The sequence below is a fragment of the Orcinus orca genome, chromosome 7, assembly GCF_937001465.1.
Source record: "Orcinus orca chromosome 7, mOrcOrc1.1, whole genome shotgun sequence".
NCBI lineage: Eukaryota > Metazoa > Chordata > Mammalia > Artiodactyla > Delphinidae > Orcinus > Orcinus orca.
The window spans coordinates 21,390,750-21,415,002 of NC_064565.1; the positions used below are offsets into that span (position 1 = coordinate 21,390,750).

Sequence of the window (24,253 nt, forward strand, 5' to 3'; positions counted from 1 at the left end):
CTAAGCACGTGGGCTTCAATAGTTGTGGCTCACGGGCTCTAGAGCTCAGGCTCAGTAGTTGTGGCACATGGGCTTCGTTGCTCCACGGCATGTAGGATCTTCCCAGACCAAGGCTCGAACCCGTGTTCCCTGCCTTGGCAGACAGATTCTCAACCACTGCGCCATCAGGGAAGCCCAAAAGTAAAATTTTTAAATTAAAAAAAATTACTTTTGCTCTGAGAAGGACACAGGTAAAGACTGAAAAGGCAAGCCACAGATTGTGAGTAAATATTTGCAAATCACATATCTAAGGAAAGACTTACATCTAATACATGCAAAAATATAGTTATTAAATCTCAACAACAAGAAAACCACCAACCCAATTAAAAATGGGCAAAAAACTGAACAGACACTTCACCAAATAAGATATACAGATGACAAATAAGTATATGGAAAGGTCCTCAATAGCATTTGTCATTAGGGAGTTGCACATAAAGCAACAATATGTCACTACATTCCTGCTAGAATGGCTAAAATCTAAAAAACTAACAATACCAACACTGCTGGTAAAGCATTCTCATTCCTTACTGGTCAGAATGTAAAATAGTATAGACACTTTGGAAGGCAGTTTTTCAGTTTCTTATAAAGCCAAATACAGACTTACCATAAGTCCTACCAGTTGCACTCCTAGGTATTCACCCAACTTATTTAATTTATATCCACACAAAAATCTTCACGTGAATGCTTATGGTAGCTTTATTCAAAGTCACCAAAAACTAGAAGCAACCGAGATGTTCTCCAAAAGATGAATGGATAGACATACTGTGATACATCCACAGAGAATACTATTCAACAACAAAATGGAATGAGCTAGTAATCCATGCTACAATATGGATGATTTTAAGTGCATCTTACTAAGTGACAGAAGCCTATTTGAGAAGGCTACATACTCTATGATTCCATTCCTATGACATTCTGGAAAAGGCAAAAGTGTAGAGACAAAAAATGATCAGAGATTGCAAGGGGTTGGAGAGGAACACCATTGACCAGGTGAAGCACAGGAGATTTTTAAGGGTGGTAAAAATATTTTGCATGGCACTATAGTAGCAGATACATGATGCTATGGATTTGTTGAAACGGACAGAACTTTACAGAACAAAGAGTTAATGTATGCAAACTTTAAAAAATTACTAGTAGGTTACGGGATCCCAGGATGGAGTGCATACTTTGACAAAAGAATCAACTGTATTATAAAAGTATGACGTAACCTCACTGAAGAGTGTGGGTTAAAAAGGAGTCAACATAAGTAACTTTGGAAATGACTGGAAAGTATACGATTAGAGAAAAAAACAATCATGTATAAGCACTGTACCCTCATTGGTAAAGTTGTTTCTCCAAAGGGATGCAAGTTAACAATTCTGAAACCACTGTACATGTAAACCTGGGGGGAAAAAGTAGGTAAATGAATGACCAGTGGTGGAAGTCAGATTTCTCACTGTTGGAGTGAAAAGTTCCAGAGAAGCAAAGGGTTCTAGAATTATCCACATGGTACAGTATTAGAGATGGAAATAGCTGTATGAACTCACATTTAAATACTTAATATACATACATATAAATAGACATAGAAATAATTATAGATATGCATACATGCATGGATTAGCATACCACATATATTTTCTAGCTCTGTCTGCTGAGAGGGCCTAGAAGCAACAACACCTCAGTCATAATGAGCACACTCAGCACCCAGATCTTGGTTTCTACTACTATTCTCAAATAAAAGGAACCAGGGGTGCCTGGAGAATTGGCTCATTCTAGGATTAGAGCATGGGATATACAAGATCAGCCTGAAGCGTCTTGTAGTGTCAGAAAGTAAGGAAATGATCAAGAAGTAAAAAGTGATGAGGGCATGTCAAAGGGACACAGGAGCTAACCTGGGCTCCCAATGGCCAAAACTAAAGCAATTTGAGCAATAAAATAACGTAGTGTTGTATTATAATCCAAATATAAAATAAATATCCATGAGTTCATATGGATAAAAATAAATGATTGAATAATAAGTAAACAGGGAAAGAGAGACAAATCTCTGAACAAAAGAACTTCAAGTAATTGACATAGATACCTCCCCCTCAAGGAGATGGAGTGTAATTACCTATCTCTTAAGTGGAGGTTGTGTGTAACTTGTGGCCAAGAGCAAGGTAGGGGAGGGTGGAAGAGGAGAGCGCATTTTCACAATGAAGAAATCTGAAGCACTACCTTAGCCAGGTCATCAAAGTTAACATCACCAATAAGAAGTCATGTTGATAGCACATGCCCTAGGTTGCCAGAACTGAATAGCAAATCACCCCCAAAACCAATTAACCCCACTGTAACTAAGAGAAAAACATCAGACATATCCAACTTGAGGAACAGTCTACAAAATAACGGACTCCTCAAAACTGCCAGAGTCGTCAAAAACAAGGAGAGCTTGAAAACCTGTCAGACCAGAAGAGAAGACATATGACTAAATGTTACGTGGTACGATGAATGAGGTCCTGGGACAGAAAAAAGGACATCAGGGAAAAACTAATGAAATAGAATAAAGTACAGAGTTTTGTTAACAGTAACATACTGACGTTGGTTCCTTAGTTGTGACAAATGTATCCCAGTGATGTAAAATGTTAACAAGAAGGGAAACTGGATTGGGGTATATGGAAACTCCCCGTACTATCTCTGCAACTTGTCTGCAAATATAAAACTACTGTATAATGAAAATGAATTTTAAAAAGAGGAAAATTGCCTTGTAGTGCAGGATAACATTCTGTTCTAATAAAGCTCCACAAGTGTTTGCGTTGATCATCCGGCTCCAGCCTCCTCCTGACATCAGCAGAGTCTGTTCCGGTTATTTCTCAAGTGATGAATTTGGATGAATATCACATTGCTTGTCCCTTTCCATCATGAGGAGGATGTCTGTGTCTTACCCGGTCCAGGTCTCATCATCTCCTCACCAGCCTCCAGCCTCCACACAGCTCTCACCTCCCTCTGTCTTTCCTTCCTCTTGTTTCTTTCCCCCTTTCCAATCTTCTTTTATCTAAAGGTTGAAGCCATATTCTATCATATTCAATATATACCAGGTACCTCCTGATGTAGTTTCTAATCCTCTAACTTAAGAGATGAGGAAACTGCATCTCAGAATCTTTAACTTGCCCAAGTGTAGATCTGACCAAAATGAAAAGCCAGCGTTTGTCTCCCCATGCACAGGCCCCCTGCACCAGCAGGACATCACTGTGTCTTTCCTAAAGCATTCTAGATTTTCTTTCTTTGAGCTTGTAATGCAACATGAAAAAGAACTGTACGACCTGATTTAAAGGAACCTGATTATTAATGGGAGTGAGGGAGCATAAGGGAGAGGGGAGCTACTGAAGGGAAGCAAGGAATCAAATGCTAAGTAAACGATGATGAAGAGAAGTGTTCTCTCCTGGTGAATCAATGGGACAAGGAGAGATCTGTACGCCTGACACTTCTTACCATCTTCTCCCTCCTACATAAATGGCTCAAAAGGAGAGCTTTTTGTGCTCTGCTCACTCGGCAAACCCCATGGGCACTGAAGGTGCTTGCCACCAGCCGATCCTTAAAAGAAGGATTGAGGCGTGTACATTAAGAGTCGTTGCTTTGCAGGGTGTGCCAATCAGGGGAGAACACACACCCCGTAACTTCGCCAGAGCTCACCTGCTGAAAATCCTAAGAAACCCAAATGCTAAATGAAAACTCATTCGGATGTAGTTTTAAATCGATGCGTTTAAAGAGACTGAATAAACTCTTTATGTTAGTTACAATCTGGCATGAGCTTTTAATATTAACTATTACATATTTTATAGACTGTATTTGTTGCCAAACACTAAAACAAACATTAAGATGCTTTTGCCTCAACTGGTATTCTGAATGCTTCCAAAACAGTGGTATAAAAAGCCACATAGAACACATCATAATCATGGAAATCATCAGCATTAAACTCACATTTTCCATGAAAGTGGTACTTATTTTTCATCTACAAACAATTATATCTCAATTACTTACTCTCTGTTAGCGAGTATTTCATCAAAAACTCTCATTTAATTGATGTGAGGATACATTTTGTTTGGGGAGAAACATAATTTCTAATTTGGATTCATTAAAGGAATAGGCATTCTGAATTAATGAAAGACTGATGTCTACTGAAAAATACGCAGTTTTGTTAGTTTCATACACAGAGAGTAACACAAACTAAGCTACCAAACTGACATTAGAGCAAGAAGGACCTAAAAGAGAATTGGTCTTTAGTGAACAGATAAGAGTAATGCTAAGAGGATACATATTTTCCATAATATGGAGAGCTTGAAAAAGTCTTTTATATAAGTAGTTTAAATGTACACTCTGCGTTATCCTGTTTAAATTTTGAATTATCCCAGCAGTTATTTTCTTTTTAACTATGCAGTTATAATAGGTGCATCTAAATCATTATATATTCAGAATTACTGCAGTTCAGACAAGTGAGCTTCTTTTGTAGAGAGGGAATGGTTTAATTATTGGGTTGGTGAAAAAGTTCATCTCGGTTTTTCGTTAAGATGTTAGGGAAAAACCCGAACAAACTTTTTGGTCGAACCAATAACTCTAGATATATCAACTAATCTTAATTTATATGCAAAATGTCTACAGATTGTAAACAATCAGTAGTATACCAAAATATAAGAAAAGACTGAGGTTTACTAGCATGGAACTTTTTGTTTGTAAGTTTCCAAATTTTTTTTTTAACTCAGAAATTTCAACACAAACATATACTCATAGAATTTAAAACATAAAATAAAAAGTAACCATCTGAGAATGTATCTGGTTGCAATTGAATGATTTTTCAGAAAGCAGGTTACTCTCTTTTTTCTCATATCCAGCCCCGCTATCATCCCAGCATATTGCTGTTTATAATCTTTGGGAGAAAATAGAAGATATTTTCCTTAGTTTAACACACCTGGGTAGATGGTTTGGAAGAGGACTTCAGGAGATGAGAATGGCTTTAATCCCACTGTGCTTTACGTCCAGCAAGGAATAACCTGTCGCTACACAGGCCATGGCAGCCAAGGAGTTCCCCCAGGTATGAATGGCAGGGGTAGTAAGTCATGGTAACAGCAGGATGTGACTGTCTTTACTACAACTCAAGAAAAGAAGAAGAAGAAAAAAAAATCAGGCACAGCATAATTAAAGTAATGGTATAAGGCCTTGCACTCAGGGACATAAAATGAGAAAACACTATTAACATAGAGATTTCATAGCAAAAATGTTATGTAGGAATGGCAGTGCCTTATGATAAACTAAATGATATTCATTGCTCTTTAATCTAAATTGTTTGTATCCTTTTGGAATGAAAGAGAGCTTATTTTGAGACCTTGATACAGAAGCGATCCCGACCCAATTCCATCGGCTTTGCACTATAATGAAATAGGGGAAGCCTAGGGAAGAAAAAAAGGAAGAAATACATGATTTTCCCAGGTTTCACAGAATGTTTTGACACCAGTCTCTGCAAGTAGATCTTACATAGATCTGGGTCTTTCTAGATCTATGTGAAGTCTACTTCTTACAACAAATATTGTCAAGCAGCATGTAACATATACCACAGGGTAATAAAATCAGTGACATGAGTATTAATAATTTAGGTCCCTAGAGCAAAACCTGCCTTGGCATAATGCCCAAATCACTGGTTACATCACCCAGTGGTGCATTTAACATGTTGTGTGACAGTGTTCAGCTGGCTAACAGAAAAGGTCATGGCAACAGTAAGAACATGCATGGTGTAGGGAAGGGCAACCATTAAGAACCAAAAGTTTTCAACGTTCATTCTGCAAACATTGATTTAGCTCCTGCGCTATACTTTTCTTAACATTTCTAGAATTTACTCAATTAGTAAAGGTAATAGCGATTTGACTACACTATTCTTCTATTTCTAAGATCTGGATTAAGAATATGATAAAATGGTTAGTCAGACAACACTTATTTAGGTAAATATGTTAATTATCTAGTTTTTCTAAGACTTTTTTGTATCTAAAATATCAAATACTTGATATAACGTCTAGTGACCCTCACACTTCTTTCTTAAAGTTCTCTTTAATGTATAAGGCAAAACTCACCCTTTCAGGAATCCTTGGTCCTCTGGAAATAGTCAAACAAGACAGTGGAAACTTCACTAGACGCCTACCAATCCACTTAAGACCGAATTTATAATAGGGAGAAAAGTATATCACATTTTAAAATGTCTACTACAGGGGCTCTACTGGCTTATTACAGTAAGAATTTGATTTTTATTGGGATGATTTAATATATTATAATTCATTTAATATCATTTTTCCTTGCTGAAGTTATATTTTTATTGATCTATTCATTATAACCTTTGTTTTCTGATAACTCAGAGAAAATTGTGAAATTGCCAAGATAACCTCCAATATTGTTCTTATCAATGATTTCTTTAATTTATAATATGCATGCAGGATGGTCCCCTGGGAATAAAGTAGTAATAACAATGGAACTGGAAATGATTTTTGAGTATTTTTTAAAATGCTCTACATATATTATCTCATTTAATTCCAATAACTCCAATATAGAGAGCATTATCACCCCACCTTACAGAGGAGAAAAGGAGGTTCATAAAAATTTAGAAGACTTGTCTGAGATAATATTGCTAAAAGTGGCAACCTGGAATATGAACTGAGGCAGTTTAACTCCAAAGCACACATTCCAAAGCACACAATTCACAAGTATGCAATATTGCCTCCCAAAATAGATGGTTTGTCTTTGGCTGACAAAATATACATATGTCAAAATTTTCGAGTTCATCTGCTTTTAAGAAAAATGATAACTGCAGAAGTCAATCTCTTCATTTAACAAACTCAATCTCTAAATGTAGATTTTCAGATATCATGACAGGCAGATACCGGAGATGTGAGTTGTCAAGCTGTGTTTCTCTTGCCCGGAGCTGATCCCTATTTTATGGAAAAAGGGGAGAGTTAGAAATTCCTGGATTAATATAGAATTTGAAGATTGCCAAGCAAGATGTTAGCAGGATGAGAATTTAGATTCTCAAGAATGGGGTAAAATTTCTCAAGTCTCTGCCAGAAGATAACTCTGGCACAATAATTCAGGATAGCCTAGAAAAGTGAAATATGGAGGCAGGATGACTTTTTCTGGAAAGAGACCAAGAATGGATAAAGAAAACGGCCTTTTTGGGTCCCAGTCCCTATTAAATTTCTACCTTGTAGGTTAGCAAACTTAATGCCCCTGCAGCCTCAGCTTGCCTTACTCTTGAAAACAGTAAGAAATATTGTTGAGCTTCTCTCTGTGTAAAGGATAATGCAGAGGATTTTATCTGTTATTACTTTAGTAGAAAAATAAAACCATTATCAACATAGGATGGTGATAGTAATGCTGCTGTGGCCAAGGTAAAACTAGGGATGGGTGGAAGTGCAGGAGGACCCAAAGTCCGATCTATTTCCCCTTTCCCTCAGTACCTAAGGTTTGGGGAATCTGCAAAGCCTGGATAAAAGCCACTTGTTATAGAGAAAAGAGATGGGGCATAGTGTTATAATTGGGGTTCAAGTATCAGTTCCTCCGTGTGATGTGGGGACAGATCTCTAGCTCTCTGACTGAATCCCTTTATCTATAAACCTCAGATGATAATTATTCAATATTCTGATTGCCCTTCAGGTGGCTCAACCATCCTCCGTGTCAGAACGGCCTAGGGATAGAGTGGCACAGCGACTCTCAATTCAAAAGATCCATGAGACCAGAAGGAGCCTCATTTACTCTCAAAGCCCTCTCTCACCTGTAGCAATGGCTACCAGTTAGGCCAGTGGCTCTCAACCAGGAGCAATTTTGCTTCCCAGAGAACATTGAGCAATATCTGGAGACCTTTTAGTCATAACTGGGGAGAGTGCTACTGACAGGTAGAGGCCAGGGATGCTGTTAAACATCTTACAGTGCACAGGTCAGCCCTCATAGCAAAGAATGATCTGATCCAACGTGTCAATGGTGCCAACGTTGAGAAATCTGGAGTTAGAGCAAATGAGATCGAGTGAAACCAAGTGGACAAAGAAATCTTAAATTTATTTGCACTGACTGACAGAGTCTCAGTGGAAGCCAGAACAGATACACAGTCTCTGATATCATCTGAACATTCAGTGTTTATTTATTTACCCAAGACTACCCTCCTAGGTCTATTCCACAAACTCATTTCAAATTCTTTCTCAAATCTTCCCCCCAAGATGGAGCTGAATAGGACATGGACAGCCCCACTTCTACCAGCTGTTTTCTATATCCACCCTTGGCTTTCTTGGCTTTTCTTATTGCTGATGGACCTTGTACCAACAGCAGCAGAACTTGGCCTCTATAACCATAGTGCCAGGAACAGAGCATGTGCAGTGCGATATATTTGTTGCTATCTTTGCCTAGCTTGGTCCTAGCTTCATATGTGCCCTTAACCTATCACACTCCAGTGGTCTCCAGAACACAAGTTGCCTCCTTTGCCTATTTTGCTGATGAGGAAAAATTTAGCCAAGTACTTTAAATGCTCCAAATATTTGCCTAACAATTACAATTACACTCCTTAGCAGCTGCCTTTCCAAAATCTGTTGCAATTTACAAAACTGTGTAGTATATTCATACTTCATTACATACTGCTATTTTCCTTATTCCAACACCACATATTTCCTTCTTCATTTTGTCATATCCTACCAATAATAAGTATATGTGTTTCACAGCATTGTAGTTGACAGTCAGTAAGAAGCTATCTAAAAATGTTCTGCAAATATTTAGAACACTGTCATGGTTGCTGTTGTTAATATTCTTATTCTGGCTCTAGTTAGGCCCAGATTGCTACAGACTCCTCTGCTTGGGTTGTTAGTCCAAATGGACCTAAAAATCACTGTTCATCCTGTTCATCTTGTTCCTGAATGTCCAGTCTCTCCCAGGCCCTAAGCTATCCTCGGAAATTAGTTGATGTTGTTATGTCCTATTTGGTGTTCCCATCAGATACACTTTCTGGACTCTGTACTGTTTCTCCTGCATTGAATCCTGGGTTCCCAGTTCTCCTGTTTCCAAATTGGCCCCATCCATTAGTGATACATGAAAAGGACATAAATATGGTGGTGATTGTGAAAATGTGAGACTTTGCAAAGACAAATCTGTCAGCATGCAATGACTGCCTGGGAAATCAAGTGCTTACATGTTTTAGAATAAAGATCCCTTAAATTATATGTTTTCTATAAGCAATATTGCCATGTGGTATAACAGAAAGAGCCTGAACTATGAAGTCAAGGCCCAACTCTACATTTTCCTCACTCAGATCCTTAAGCCCTTAATACTTTTTGGTAGAATAAGGCTCGTGTCGTCCCTGTAATGTTAAAAGATACGCTGAATGCAGAGGGCTTGACTAAGATCAGCTAATTAAAATACAGGTTCCCACTACTTCCTTAGCAGCAAAGAGGTAAAAAATAAATGAATTTGCTGGTAAGAGAGGTCCTAGCACAGAGTAGGTGCTCAGAAAATATTTTCTTCTTACGGAAAATTCCCATTCTCAAAAAAATAGTTTCTCCACATTTGAAATGACTTTAAAATCTTTTCATCTAAACACCAATGAAAGAACTTAGCAATAAGCCAATTTCAACCATATTTACATTTTAAAAACTCAGCTCTCATATTGCCTGTGTGTGTCTCTCACACACACATGCACACACACATGCAAACACACACACACAATGGGGGAAGAAAATTCTTTGAAAAAAGCACAAACATAATTGGCTTCTTTTCTCATACTTACATTTCACCCAGAATGAGAGCCATGTGACTATATATCAAATGAAAGGAAACATTAATATTATAAAGAATATTCTGGAGCAGTAACATATCATTCTCCATGTTAGATGGCCTTTGCTTACTCATTCATTCATTCAGCAAGCCCTTTCTGAGTTTTCACTTCATGTCAGGAATGGTACTAAACGCTACGGTCATAATAACAAATGAGATACCACCTTTGCCTCGAGGACCCTACATTTCGGCTCTAGCTGGGTTGTGAGGGCAAGGGCCGATAGGATAAGGAAGAGGGTGAAGGGAGAGGATAAGAAGATAAGTATATAGAAAGGCAAGAGAGTGAGGAAGAGGCAAAGTTTCAGAGAGGAGAGGAATTGCCTGTGAAGAGTCCACAATGGCATTATCTGCCAGACAGGCGAAAAGGAGGGACAGAGGGCATTCCTGTGGGAAAAACAGTAAACCTTGATTTAGAGGCTTAAAACAGCAGAGGACCCTGGATACCAACAACCAGCTTCGTAGAGCTTGTGGGAGCATGAGAGAGCAGAGAGAACACTGAAATAGAAGCCAGGAAACCCGAGCTGTCAGCTCGAGTTTTGTAACAAACTTATCAGGGTTCAAATATGAGCTCCACTTCTTATGGTCTCAGAAACTTGAGACAAATTAAAGTTCTTATTTATGAAATAAGAATAATAACCCTTTCCTTGCTTAGTCATCATGGGAATTAGAAATGTCCCATAAAAGCACCTAGAGCTGTGAGTATCTCAAAATGGTAATGATGGCCATAATTATGGTGGTCGGGGTCGGGCTCTCCCTTACCAGGGTGCCTTCGCACATTCCACTATCTGGAATGTCCCTTTCTCCCATATTCTTCACCAAGATTACTATTGCTTGCCCATCAAGAATCAGTTCAAATTTTACTCCTTCAATCAAACTGGAGAACGGTGCACATTCTCTGATCTCCCAGAGGACATTCATGCTGTACTGTCATCAAGGACTTAGTTTTCCGCGTCCTCCTCCTTCATCCCAGGCAAAGGGAGAGGAGAAAAGAAGCCAGAATGTACTCCTCTTAAAGACTGGTCCTGTGTCTTATGCTTTATGGTATCCTCATCTGTGCAACATGGTATTTATTATATACTCGCTAAATATTTGTTGAACTAACATAGTGATTAGGAAAGAATTGGAAACCAGAATCTAGAAACGTTCTTTTATGAAGTAAAACCCTTTTCTACAAGGGTTCTGACAGGGAATATAACAAAGATTAAGAGAAGGAAGGAAGGCACTCTTCCTTTCAGAGAAGGAAGAGTGCCTCGCTCCCCTGTGGGTTGGAGACTTTGGGAGAGGCACTACGGGAATAACAGAAGAAAATCGCCACTTTTGGTTATGAGTTTCTGCGGCACCAACACAGGGGTGACCACAACCTAGATGGGCAGAGTCCATCAGAAGTGGCCTGAGTTGAAACCAGAAAGGTGCTATGGAAAGTCGCAGGAAAAAGAGTTCTTAGACAATGAAAAGAAGCACAGAGACCATGGTACAGCAAAGAGCTCACAATGTTTTAGGCTCAGAAAGGAGGCCAGTTTTGCTGGAGAATCATGGGGTGAAGTTGGGGCGAGAGAATGGGACACAGTAGGGTCATAGGGAAGAACAGAGGCCAGATCAATGCAGGGTCATCAGGGTAAGGTTAAGGACCTGGGGTTGTTTTCTAAAAGCAATGTTAAGATCTAAACCAGGAGTGCGAAGTGATTAGAGTCCTATTTTAAAACCACCGCTCGGCTGGGGAGTGGAGAATTAACAGCGGTAAGGCCTGCTGGAAGTCAGGAGTCCTTTGAAGTTGTTGCCATAACTCAGATGAAATGTGCATGTGCGTGCAGTTTGGGGGATCTTGGTGTAGGTGAAGAGAAGAGGTTAGACTGGAGATACATTTAGGAGGTGGAATGGGCAGGACTTTTGATGGATTGGAAGGTGGACTGAAGAGAAGAGAGGAAAAAATAATCTTTAGGTTTTTGGTTTGAGTCTCTGAAAAGAAGATGGTGGACTCATGTAATGATGTTAGGTGAAAGAAGGGTAGTCAGCAAGTATCAGAAGTTCTGATTTTACTGTGATAAGTTTATAATGCCTGTTACACATCTATATGAAACATCTATAAACATCTATATGAAAGAGCAACATCTGAGGATAGAGATCAAGGGAGAAGTCTGGGTGCCAGACATGTCTGTTGGTGTTCAGCATCTGGTAATTAAATCCACAGTATTTACCAACATCACACAGCCAGAGTTGCAGACCAGAGATACTGAGCCCCCTGAAAAATTATTTTTGGTGTGATTCCACGTAGTCGTAGTGTCCCATCATAAATACCTCTCCAAGATATTTCGTGGGGAAGGGGAGTGGACTTTGTTCTGGTGTGTCTTTACATGGGACATGCTATCACCAGCTACCACAGTTTCAACTGTACATCTAATCACAGTTATTATGTTACCTCTCAACTTTGGAGGCATAAGGGCTCCAAGTCCTTAGAGGTACCAAAGAAGAGGTCGCTGTAATAGGCCTTGAGCAACCCTAATTATATGATAAAGAATATCACCAGTTCCCCTCATCTTCCTCAAAAAGAAAAGTGCCCAATGATGTGTGAAAAATGAAAACACAATCTAAAAAAGAGTGGATATATATATATATATATATACACACACATATATATATATGTATAACTGATTTGCTTTGCTGTATAGCAGAAACTAACACAACATTGTAAATCAACTATACTCCCATAAAAATTAATTTAAAAAAACAGAATATTTCAAAGTTGAAAAAAAGATTTAGACTGCTTTCTATTTTAAAAAGAAATTCAAAGAGAATTTTTTAAATGTTGAGAAAATGTCCAAAAAACAACTGTATTATAATAATAGTACAATAATGATCAGATGAACTGAGTAGAGAAGGGTCCTCTCCACTTCAAAATTTAGCAAAAAATTTTTGAAGAAATAACTTATTTCTGTATTGATTATTAGAATTTACCTGTGAAATTACATGGTACTAAAATTTTTGTTTTGGGAAGTAAACTAAGAATTAAATTTCTGTAATAGAAAAAAAAATGAAAACACAATGCAAAGTGATTGGCTACAAAAAAAAAAAAGTGATTGGCTACTGAGTCATTTAATATCAAAGGAGATAAGGCTACCCGAATGAGGCAATCTTGGGACCCTCTCTTCCTACCCTTTTGCTCCAAAGTGATGGACGGTATCTCTGCCATGAGACAGAGTCAGTGTTGTGTTTCAGTTTGTTACATCTTTGTTGAAACAGTTCTTAGACCATGGCATTATCTGTCTTTCACAGTATGGTGTACATTCCATGTCCATCAAATTCTAAAATCCTTCTTGCTGATCTCTGTGGTGCATATTTTTTCCTCCTTCAAAACCGTCTAACCTCCCTGTTTCTAACAGAACCCCATGTTTATTTGGTTAGCCACCACCTCTACTTCCTCAACTTAACCATATGCGTCGTCAAGCACAATGGGTAAGGAACTGGCATAAGACAATTCTAGGCAAGAAAAGTTGAGGGGAAATAATGTGTAGGACTTTTTCCTAAAAAGAAACTCAAAGGAAGAAACTTCTCTTTGTCCACTGCACATGGTCAGTTGTCAGGTCTGCACGCCAATTATGGAACTGAAGCAGCTAGTCTGAGAAAGACAAAGTGTGATGGTGCAAAGAACCTGGGCCCTGGCACGAGCTATTTGAGCACCAAATTAACTGACTCTTGAAGTGCTCTACCAAGGGACTTTTCATTTTGTGAAATTACTATTCTTTTCTGGTTCTTCTAACCAAGTCATATAGAATTTTGTTATTTTCTAATACTTTCAGCTAAAAGCACCTTGATAAATAAAATCTACATATTCTTTAACTTACCCCAGACCTCAAAGGACCATAGCCATACCAAGTATTAATCATGAGACAATCATGCAGGATGGTTGGGGGGTGTGTGTGTGTGTGTGTGTGTGTGTGTGTGTGTGTGTGTGTGTGTGTGTGTGTGTGTGTGTGTGTGTGTGTCTCCTATTTAAAAGGATGAAAGGAACAACTCTCACCTCACCTAACTTCCCTTTTTAAACCTCAGATTTTTTGTCTGCAAAGTGAGAATCCAGAGTACAGCATCTGTAAGAAACATCTCAAATTTTATGGCTGCGGAATTGTAACACATCAAATGTACTTTAATCTTCCCTGTCTTCTCTGAAAAAGTGTGAGCCTTTGAGAGAGACCTTTGGAACTAATCCTTCAAGAAACCTAAGGTATCTGTATTAAAGAAAACACATGGCTTAATGTATAATTAGGAGACTAGCAAGAAAAGAACTTTCACACCTCTACCTCTGAAATTTCCAGGAATTCATTATACTAAAATCTAATGTCACTAACAGAGGCCATTCATATGTCATTGGGCATTGTTGAAAAGACAGTTAGCAACCAGAATACCAGGAAAACGGTTATCTGTATATAATATTCAAATAGTAAAGACAAAAAGTTTTGGTATAGCCCAATGATTGTCATTACTCAAAAAAAGCTTTTTAAATTAAAAAGCTACTAGTAAACTAAAGCCTTTAAAGACCAGCTGTCATTAGAGTTCATAAACTTGCATGGTACTAAATCAAGCTAATGAATAAATCTTTTGTTCTTACTAAGATCTACCTTCAGTAACACCTGTCTGGCTAATAGTATCTTATACTTGGATTATCCTGAAAGATCCCAAGGTCACAGAATTGGATCCTGAATTCAAATCTCGTGATCTTGTCTTCGTACTCTTTGCCCTTAAGCTTTGCCCTCAGAATACAGTCACATTCTGAAAAACAATGCTTTCAGCCCTCCCATATGTATTTGCAACCTCATTTTTCACTCCTAATTATTTGCACCTTATAATATAGTCAGTTTCAACTAAACAATGCTTTCATCAGAATTGCATTGCCTTGCTTCTGCATCTTTTACACGTTTTCTTTGTGCCTGGAATATTTTCTTCTATCAATCTAACTCCTATGTAGAATTCTGGTTTGAACTCTGTGAATGCTCCCCCAAAATCTTGCATTGGCCTCATCTAGCACTTATCATTTTATATTATAATTGTATTAATTTGTATCCTAGGCTGTACTTCTTAATAACAAGTATTATCACCCTATTCACATTTAAATCCTCTTTCACTAGATGTTGAATGACTGAACAATGAAAAGAGTCAGTCCAAGTCTCTATCCATCACATCATACTGTGCTCACCGATCACAAATCAACATTTCTTGAGTCTGTCCTTTCACTGGATTTTATTTCCTTCAGAGAACATACATAAAGGAAAAATTTTACCATAGCTGCCCTTCCTTGATTAAGAATATCTGTCTTGCATAGTCTCTCTGCCCTAATTCTTTCACTGTCTCAAAAAAGAAATATTAAAGTAAAGGGCCCATCTATTAAGTACAATAAGTACTCTCATGCTATTTACTTTCCATTAAAATAAAGTGGAATCCATTTTTCTTTAGGCCAAATCCTGGAACCCAAAGTTGCGAGAAGTGGTGTTTTTCAATCCAGCAGCAGTGATTGGTCTTGGAAATTACCTATCCATTAAAATCAGCAGCAACTAGTGTCTGCTATGCTAACACGAGCCCCAAAACAGGGACAGAGAGTGTCTCTGTTTGGATACAGACTTTCCTTAACCCTAATGTAGAAAGACACTCATAATATGAAACCTATTTTTGACTTACAGAAACCACTCATCCCCAAGAGGACTAGCATATATGTTGTCAAAAGCTGTGTGGCCCCTTTGTCATCTCTCCAAATGTTGTTTACATATTTTAAAGTAAAACCTTTAGCTCTGCGTGGGTCAAGGAGAACTAGCATGTTTCTGAACCCAGAAGTCAGGCTGCATCTCTTGGGAAGACAAAGGAGTTTATAACCTTCTTTGACTGTTCTTTCATTCAGAGAATCTTAATTGAGCACCTGCTAGGCACCAGCTGTTGGGCTAGACACCGGAAGTACAAAAAATAAAAGATAGAGACCCTTTAAGATTCCTTTAAGAGCTAGTAGAGAGACTTATATGGAAACAAATAATTATAACTCAGAAGATGAGTTGTTATTAATCAGGTACAGAGAAGACGATGTGAGAACACAGATGATTAGAGACTATGACAGCTTGCCTAGGGGAGTCTGAGAACTTTCACTGAGAAAATTCTGTATGAGATTTCAGGTAAGAATATGGGTCTGTTAAAAGGACCACTGTGTGGAATGAGATGAGACAAAGGAAACAGTGAGCACAGAGGTAGTAGGAAGGCTGTATCCATATCATGATAAAATATCTCCTCAATTCAATGTACAATCCATGCAGCTACCCTAGGTATCTTCCATTTTTTGTCGCACAGCACCAGGATGAGTGACTGCATTTTTTACTGAATTAATCAGTCCTTTAGATGTCATTTAAACTCAGTCTCCTTTTCTCCCTACTTTTCTGGTACAGGTTCATGATGAAATCTTGCAGATGTTACTACAATATTAGAAGATACTTTTCAGCTCCCTGGTGACTTCAAAATGAGTTTTATCCTCATTATAGTTAATAATAATTGCAAATAAAATTCTCAGCTTTTATGTCATAAAAATTGATTCTCACTATACACCTCTCTATGAAAATGTCATATCCGTTAAAAATTGCTACTAGGACAAATTATAATACAAAGCACTTACATAGCATTTTTGGGGGGAGGTAATTTAAGTTTATTGCCCTTCTGTTAGTGGGAAGAAAAGCCTTGACAGGGTTAATTGCCTTAGCTAAGATCACATGATTCATGGTGGTATTGGGGAAGTGAGAATTCAAGTTAAGGATGACCCTCCAAAGGAAAACTCAACCAATCTGCCTTCCACTCCATTCACAGGAGGTAGGGTAGGCTGTGTGCATTTGATCTTTCTTCCCAATGGTAACTGTAAAAACCAAACAAAATTCTGAAGAATTTCCAAGAAATAAGCCTGTTCAGAAGGTAAACTTTCTTTATTTCAAAGCTTATCACCCAGCTTAAATCTAGTTCTGCTACTGGAACACCACACTAGTTCTGTCAATGGGAGGTCAGGGTTGAAGATGATGATTAATTTTGGTATAGTGCTGCCAATTATATCCTACCAACGTGGCCTATATCCAAGGGCTAAAGAGTATTCATGAAGAGAGGGGGAAAGGCCATAGTGACACTCCTGCCTACCGTAGTTTTGCCAAGTTTCAGAGGAAGCTGGCAAGGAGGAAGACACTTACCCAGCACACTTTCGGCTTAGTGTGACTGTGGATCTCCCTAGTTACCAAAAAGTGTTGACTACCAGATGGCCTCAAACCAAAATCAGAGAACAGAACCATCAAAAGCCAAACAATGTGAATACACATTTCTGAGAAACTTGCTATGAATTTAAAAGAGAGAGCAAGGCTTCCAACCTGCTTACCTATTAAACAAGATTTTAAAAATTGACTTAGTTCATCTTAGAGCTGATAGACTTTTGCAGTCATTTAATAATCAACAAATATATATTTGATGTCTACTGTATTCAGGGCTTTGTATCAAATAAGCCCTGTGAATGATAGAAGAGATGAACCCGATGAGATCTCGGCTCTCATAGAATTCATGTTATTTAATGACCTTAAGTATCATTCTGAAGTTCTTCAGACTCCATCTATGATACCCAAACAGTCAAATCTTACAGGTGGATCACAGCACAAGTGTGCCTTATTCTGTATTCTTTTAGCTCAGTGTTTCTGAAATTTTAATACATATCCAATCACCCAGAGGGCTTGTTAAAACACAGATTGCTGGGCCCTACCCGCAGGGTTTTCCATTGATTAGGTCTGGGTAGAGCCCAGGAATTTGCATTTCTACCAAGTCCACGGGGGATGCTGGTGCTATTGGCTCAGGGATGATGCTTTAAGAAGCATTACTTGAGCTTATTTATTCTGTGCTACATTTGTAGAACAACAGCTTTTCAGTGACAAAGAGTGGTTTGTCATCACAAATTTATCATCGAGAATGCCTTTACTATCTGACCAAAACATGGGTTTCTAGAAAAATGAAGTATTAAGTATTTTCTAAAATCTTTCAAATTTACCTCAATAAAATATTATATGACAATACTTCTTTGAAGTAAAAGTTGCTATTTAAATGCTATAAATATCAAATTAAAAGAGAAACTGTTTTTTTTCTATTTTATTAAGAAAAAAGCCAACAAAATACAAAAACTGGCCAATCATTATAACATTGTCACTCTTTACTAAAAAGAAAACATAAACCTTTACTACTTCCTTATAAAACAGTTTAATTGATAGTTATTTAAAATAAAATTGCCCTATAATCTTTTAAAGTTTAAATACTTGGCAGTAAATTCAGATTGTAAACGACTATAAATTGGTCATCAGCAGAATTTCTAACTTGTGGTCCTATTCATGTTTATCACAGGCTGTTATTTTTGCCTAAGCATATGGGAAGCTGTGTCAGAATAATTAAAAAGAGGTAGACCATTTCTGAGAGAGAGGAAAAAAATTCTCACACACAAGATCCTTCATTCTAATTTTTTGTAAGCCTTCTCTCTGGCTTCCCCAAACAACACCACTTAAGAGAATGACCCAGTCTCCTAATGCTGAAAAAAAAAAGTATGTTCCTTGCCAAGTGGAACTGTAGAAGTCACTGAATACAGATGATGACTTTTTCTTTAGTCTGAGTCCGTGCTGAGTGTCTGAGTCCGTGTTGAGATCATAATTTAATAAAGTTTCTTTCTTTTTTTTCCTTATGACTAAAGTCCTCAGGATTAGGACCAAGATGGATCTCTAAGAAAGATACAATTCAGAAGTCTATTATAATCTTTGCACTTAGAATTTCATATAATAGTAAAATTTGGGGGGTTACATTTTGTATATTGTGATGACATAAAGAGGAGGGTTTTTTCTTATATGCTTTTGCATTTTTAAATTTTTGTGGATGTAATTTGGTTATATAATTATGGAACACTCTAAGACTCAATTGCAACACCAGCTCAAGTACCATGTGAAATACAGATGTGGTGCCCATCCTTTAGGCTAGAGGTGTGGAATTAACAACCACTGAGATGCCAGTTGATATAATTCCAAGTCAGTCTTACCATGCCAACTCATCACAGTGTCACACTGCAAAATACCAATTTGCTAAAGACAGAAATCATTTTCTAACCACCACACACCGTCAAGCCCACAGGTTTAACAAAAATTATTTGTTACAGAATTTTCATTCTCTTTTACTTCATTTTGTTTTATTCCCTGTTTCTTATACCGTAATTTTGAACGGGGCTGGGGGTTAGAGGTGGTAGGGTAAAAAGGTTTTACTAGCATAATAACATTTTAATATTACAGTATAAAAATCAGTCAAAATTATGATGAAAAGAGTTTGCCTGTTCATAGACGTTCTACTCCAAAGACAATGAAAATCCTAAAGACTCGTTCAAATATATTTTGTAAAAGCGTTCAGCTACTCCAGCAGGAATAGAATGAAACTAAGACTTTTAGACCTTGGGATCCTTTTCTACATAAGACTGGGAACCTGGGTGTGAAGGCAGGAGTAGAATAAACCAGGCAAGTCTTGAAAAGGGGAAAGGGAAGGAGAGAGACTGATATGAAAAGATCACTAGATGGGAAAAATAAAGTAATATTGTTTACTATATTTGGAAGTTACCATAATAAAATATATATGATTCCTGATCCAGGAATCACCAACCCTAGATAATTTATGCCCAACTTCTAACTTCAAAAGAAGGATGGAGGATTTCCTCTACTACTCTTAGACATATTTTAATATAAATCTAGAATGTTCGATTTATATTAATATATGAAAGAAATTTTTAAATTCTCTCATATTTTTTAGGCAAAGTTCTAAATTTTCAATTCCACTGGGAAAAAAGGCAAACTCAGTCCAGAGATTTGACTGGAAGATTTGATTTGCATTCAGTGTAGCCAAGAGAAGGCAAGATAGGGGAGGGGAAAAAACAAGTTTGTCGTCCAAGGTGGGGACAATTCTTGACAAATCAGGTTTATAATAAGCCAAGATTAGATCTGTATTTAGCATTCCCAGATAGTCCTTAAAACTTTCCATTACAGATCTCAGAATGAAAGATCCTTTTTTAGAGTGCTTCTACATTGACGGTAAGATCTGCAATCATTTCAGGAAAAGCTTCATCGCTTTACAAGTTCTAAAATGGGAGAGGGCTTTATGAATGCCTTGCATTCAACAATCCATCCAAAGTGATCTGAAAACATGCCTGGCACCTTTATTTGACTTCCTCCGCCCTCTTCTCACTTATCAGTTTTGACTATAAGAAAACACCTGCTCAAGCACATCAGGAAAAATGTGTCAGGGACTAGTTGAGTTGGCTAATGGCCAGAATGACAAAAAACAAATGTCAAGCCACCTGAATGATGTTAACCATTTCATCACATTATGACTCCACCTAATCCCTCTTTCTCCAACTCTGTTACCACCATAACCACAAATAGCCTTCATTGGCAATAATTGCTAACTTTGACCCACTGCAGATATCATTATGTTTTAAACGTCAAGTGGGGAAACGCACACACACACACACACACACACACCTGTTCTCTGTCCGCCTACACATTTTGGCCTTTAAAGCTATTTTTAGCCAGTACAATTCATTTTTGTTCATTCCCATTGCATTCTTTTTAGCAGTGGTTAAACTATCAAGAGAAGGGGCAGCCAGTATTTACTATACTGACAATGGGAAACAACTGCCTAGAGGTCTATTACACTGCACTATGGAGGAAAATTCCCCAGAGGTTTTAGAATTTCAAAATGGAACAATTTACGAGTTCTTAAGTATCTGGATATTTCTAGAGCCCCAAAGTGGGTCATTTATCATTATCTGCAGGCCAACCAGATTCCATAAGGGAGTTTTATTTAAAATTTTCAGATAGTACCTCTAAAAGTGAGAAAAAATTAACTCTAAAAAACCACACTTAAAACAAGATAGATTCTAAAAGTTCAAAGAGTCTTTTGAGCTCCAGTATCTCATAACTTTCCAAAAACCTCTCCTCTTAACGGTTTCTCCTTAAGTTGTTACTGCATTTTGCTCATAGACTAATGCATTACCTAAATATAGATAGCCATTTTTAGTATAAATTACGAAAGCCATAAATGTTTCATAATTGAGCATGTAATTTGAAGTAAGAGAGCTTTTCCCTTCATCCCCTTTTACCACTGCAAATTGGAAAATACTCAAGTAATTACTCCCTTAATAGTTCAATGCTTGCAACTATATATACTTTATGAACATCACACATCTTTTGCTCCCCAGAGCAATATCAAGGGGCGGGGCGGGGGGAAGCACAAAATAACTTAACTTATACAATAACCAAACCACCCAGAGCTTTGATTCAAGATTCCTTCATTAAGCCATTAATATAATACATTGCTAAGTGGTGAGTTGTCCAATTTTATGATGCCTTTCATTTCAATTCAATGGCTGCAGTTAGAACGAAAAGCCAGGATCTGCAAGATCAGCAAGATGATGTAAAACCTGACACTAGAAACATTTTCTTTTCTGCCTCCACTGTTTGTCCGAGGGCAGTCAATGCTAGAACACCAATAGGGAAGTGATTTTTAAGTCCCAGAAAGTAGCATTCATTTGTCCTTACTCAATACACAAAAGGACAAACAAAACACTTGATTCCTATGACCTCAAACACTTAAACAGAAAACCACAAGCCATTTTATGGTTTTCTAAACATACTCAAAGGTAGATCGCCAGAGTAACTCTACCCCACTTTAGACCACAGCACGTATTTCCCACTAGAGTTTATATATCACAATGTAGAGTATCTTATATGTACTGTTTTGGCATTTGTCAGTGACAGTATTCTTATATAATTGACATATGTGGGAATCTGACATACAGAGAAAAATTTAAATCCTAAAACCCAATATTTTATTTCTAAACTTGGACACAGTGCAGAAAATCCAATGCTGAAAAATATTGATATTATGCTTTTGCAATTAGAGACGGTGTAAGTTATCCTAATAATTTAGATTCTTCATCATTTCAGTTAACACTGTATGTTTATTATGATGGGGGTCTAATTATGCATCATTTGATATATCCTGGAGACCTCATTGCTTTTAAAAATAATTGCAGATCAATGAAATAAAGTGTTCATTTTGTGGTCTATTTATCACTGGAGGACTCTGACAGAGGGTAGGTAAGTTCATAAGAAACAGACTTATTGCTGTAAATTATATTCCTTTTGTAATTGCAATCTATGCAGTATTTTCAAAGGCCTGAAATATAACCCCAAAATAACGTAATAATAAAATCAGTCTTCTCAAATTTTGGAACCTCAATAAAAGGTATGCAATTGTATGGAAATCAGAGATTGTAATAACAAAAGTTGATCCATCAGGTTATCAGTTTTTTCTATAAAAGAGTTCCAGAGGAACCCATTACTTTCCCCAGATGCAAAGTACTCACGCAGATAGTAATCTAATACAGATAAATGGCAAGCTAGAGTCAATCCTTCAGTAGAAACCTGGTTATTTATAAGTCTCCTTGGGAGTAAGAACATCCCAAATAAGAACAAGGAGAATGACAGAAACATTACTTAATACTAAAACAGGACAGTAAAATTCTGAGCTTGGTCCTTTTCATTTAACCATGTCAGAAAAGCCTCAAGTTTAAAACAAGCACCTGTATTAAAGAGTGTCTCCAATCACCTCACTGTTTTTGACTTGTATGGTGGCATACATAAGAACATATGTTTTTATACTCCCTCCAAGTCTTTTATACTCATTATAACAATCACTTCAATATAACCACCAGTTCAACACTCAAAATTAAGGATGCACTTTTCTTTGGAAAGAATGAGACGTCCCAAATCCATATGACAATGAAACACTGTAATAAAACCTGTATTCAATTTAACATTATCTGTTTCCAGCAGCTTGCAAATTGTTCCCAATTCCATCAGAAAAACTGACATAGATTAGAAACTCTTCTAGAAGCTCACTAAACTTTGTTTCTGAAATATACCGCTGATAGACTCTCAGTCAAAAAAAAGCCAAAGTCATCAAGGTAAAACCATCGTTTAGTGCAAACTACTCTCTCCTGTCTATGTACACATACAAACAGGACCGAACACTACTCAGATCCACCTTCAATTCAAACTCAAACCAACTAGGTATCGCCACTGTCAGTGCCCTGCCATACCAATGCCCATGTGTTAGGTAAATTAATGAACATACATGCACAGCAGCAGAGAGAAGAGAGAAAACCTGGGTCCTACCTTGATTGTTTTCGAGGGCTGACACTTGATGTGATGGGACACGCTGGCAGTTTGGTTCATGTTTCAGGACCCTGGACAGTGCACGTTCCCCGGTGGAGTTCAGGATGAACTAGGGATCAGGTCTCCTCTACTGGACTTCAGCTGGGCTGCTGCTGTTGCTTTTGCTGCTGCTGTTGCTTTTGCTGCTGCTGCTGCTGCTTTCTCACTCCGGAGGCTGCAACGCTGTCAGATTGGAGGGATCTGTATCTCAGCCCTAAAAAAAGCATTCACTTGGTTCATCATTCTCAAAGCTCTTGGCGATATGGAATAGAAAACTAAAGACTGTTTCAATGCACTTGCACTGTACCTTTTCAGTACTGAGATGTGACAGCTTCAGAGTACAGCCAATGATCTTGGCTCTCATTCTCCTTTCAAAGGGATGAATACCAGAAAACATACAGAGATCGATTGCAGTACCACAGTTTAAAGGGACATTCTCAACTCCCCTAATTCTAACCAGTTTACACCTTTTCTTAGTGCAAAATAAATCTTTCTCTCTCTCTTTCTCTGTATCCCTCTCTCTCTCTCTCCTGATTTTTTTTACCATAATTCATTCTCATTCTGATACTAAATTTTATTTCTTCTAGGGTAGTGCTTGCAATCAAAATACCAGTAAATGCTGGAAAGGACCTGTTGCCTAATTTAAGATTGCAGGTTTCTATATCTGTATAGTAAAGGACTGCCCTTCTCTATCAATATTTCAGAAATTCTGCAGTAACAGTCAGCCAAGACACTGAATCTTCTGTAAGCTGGGAGAAAGCCTATGATATATTAAGAAGTTTTCAAATACAATAGTTATTGGAAGTTGTACCAAAGCCAAAAAAATGGTTTCTTTTCTCCTCTCTTTTTTATGTTTAACCATCTATTTCCTTGATGCCATATTTGTTTTTATTTTGGGGGACAGACTGGTAGTTAGCTCATGCCTGTCCAACTTCCCAAATAGTTGCCTCTCTGTTCCAAAGAACACTGTAGGCAAATAAATCATAAATAGTTGTGAAAAAAATTTTCTGTAGAGTCGCCAGTCCCAATTGTCACATTAGCACTAAGATGCACTTATCCTAGTTGGAAATGAGAGATCGAGCAGGCTTGACTTAATGGAGGAAATTATTTTCCAATGCGTATTGTAAAATATTAGA

General features: G+C 37.6%; 1 protein-coding gene across 1 annotated transcript in view; it reads right to left on the bottom strand.

The window, feature by feature from the left end:
* Positions 1-23,562, bottom strand: part of DPP10 (dipeptidyl peptidase like 10) — a 1,290,245-nt gene extending 1,266,683 nt beyond the window's left edge. Inside the window, exon 1 of the mRNA XM_012535464.2 lies at positions 23,079-23,562. Within this exon, the coding sequence (XP_012390918.2) occupies positions 23,079-23,138 (60 nt within the window). The 5' untranslated portion in view covers positions 23,139-23,562. The remainder of the gene's footprint in view (positions 1-23,078) is intronic.
* Positions 23,563-24,253: the final 691 nt, after the last annotated feature.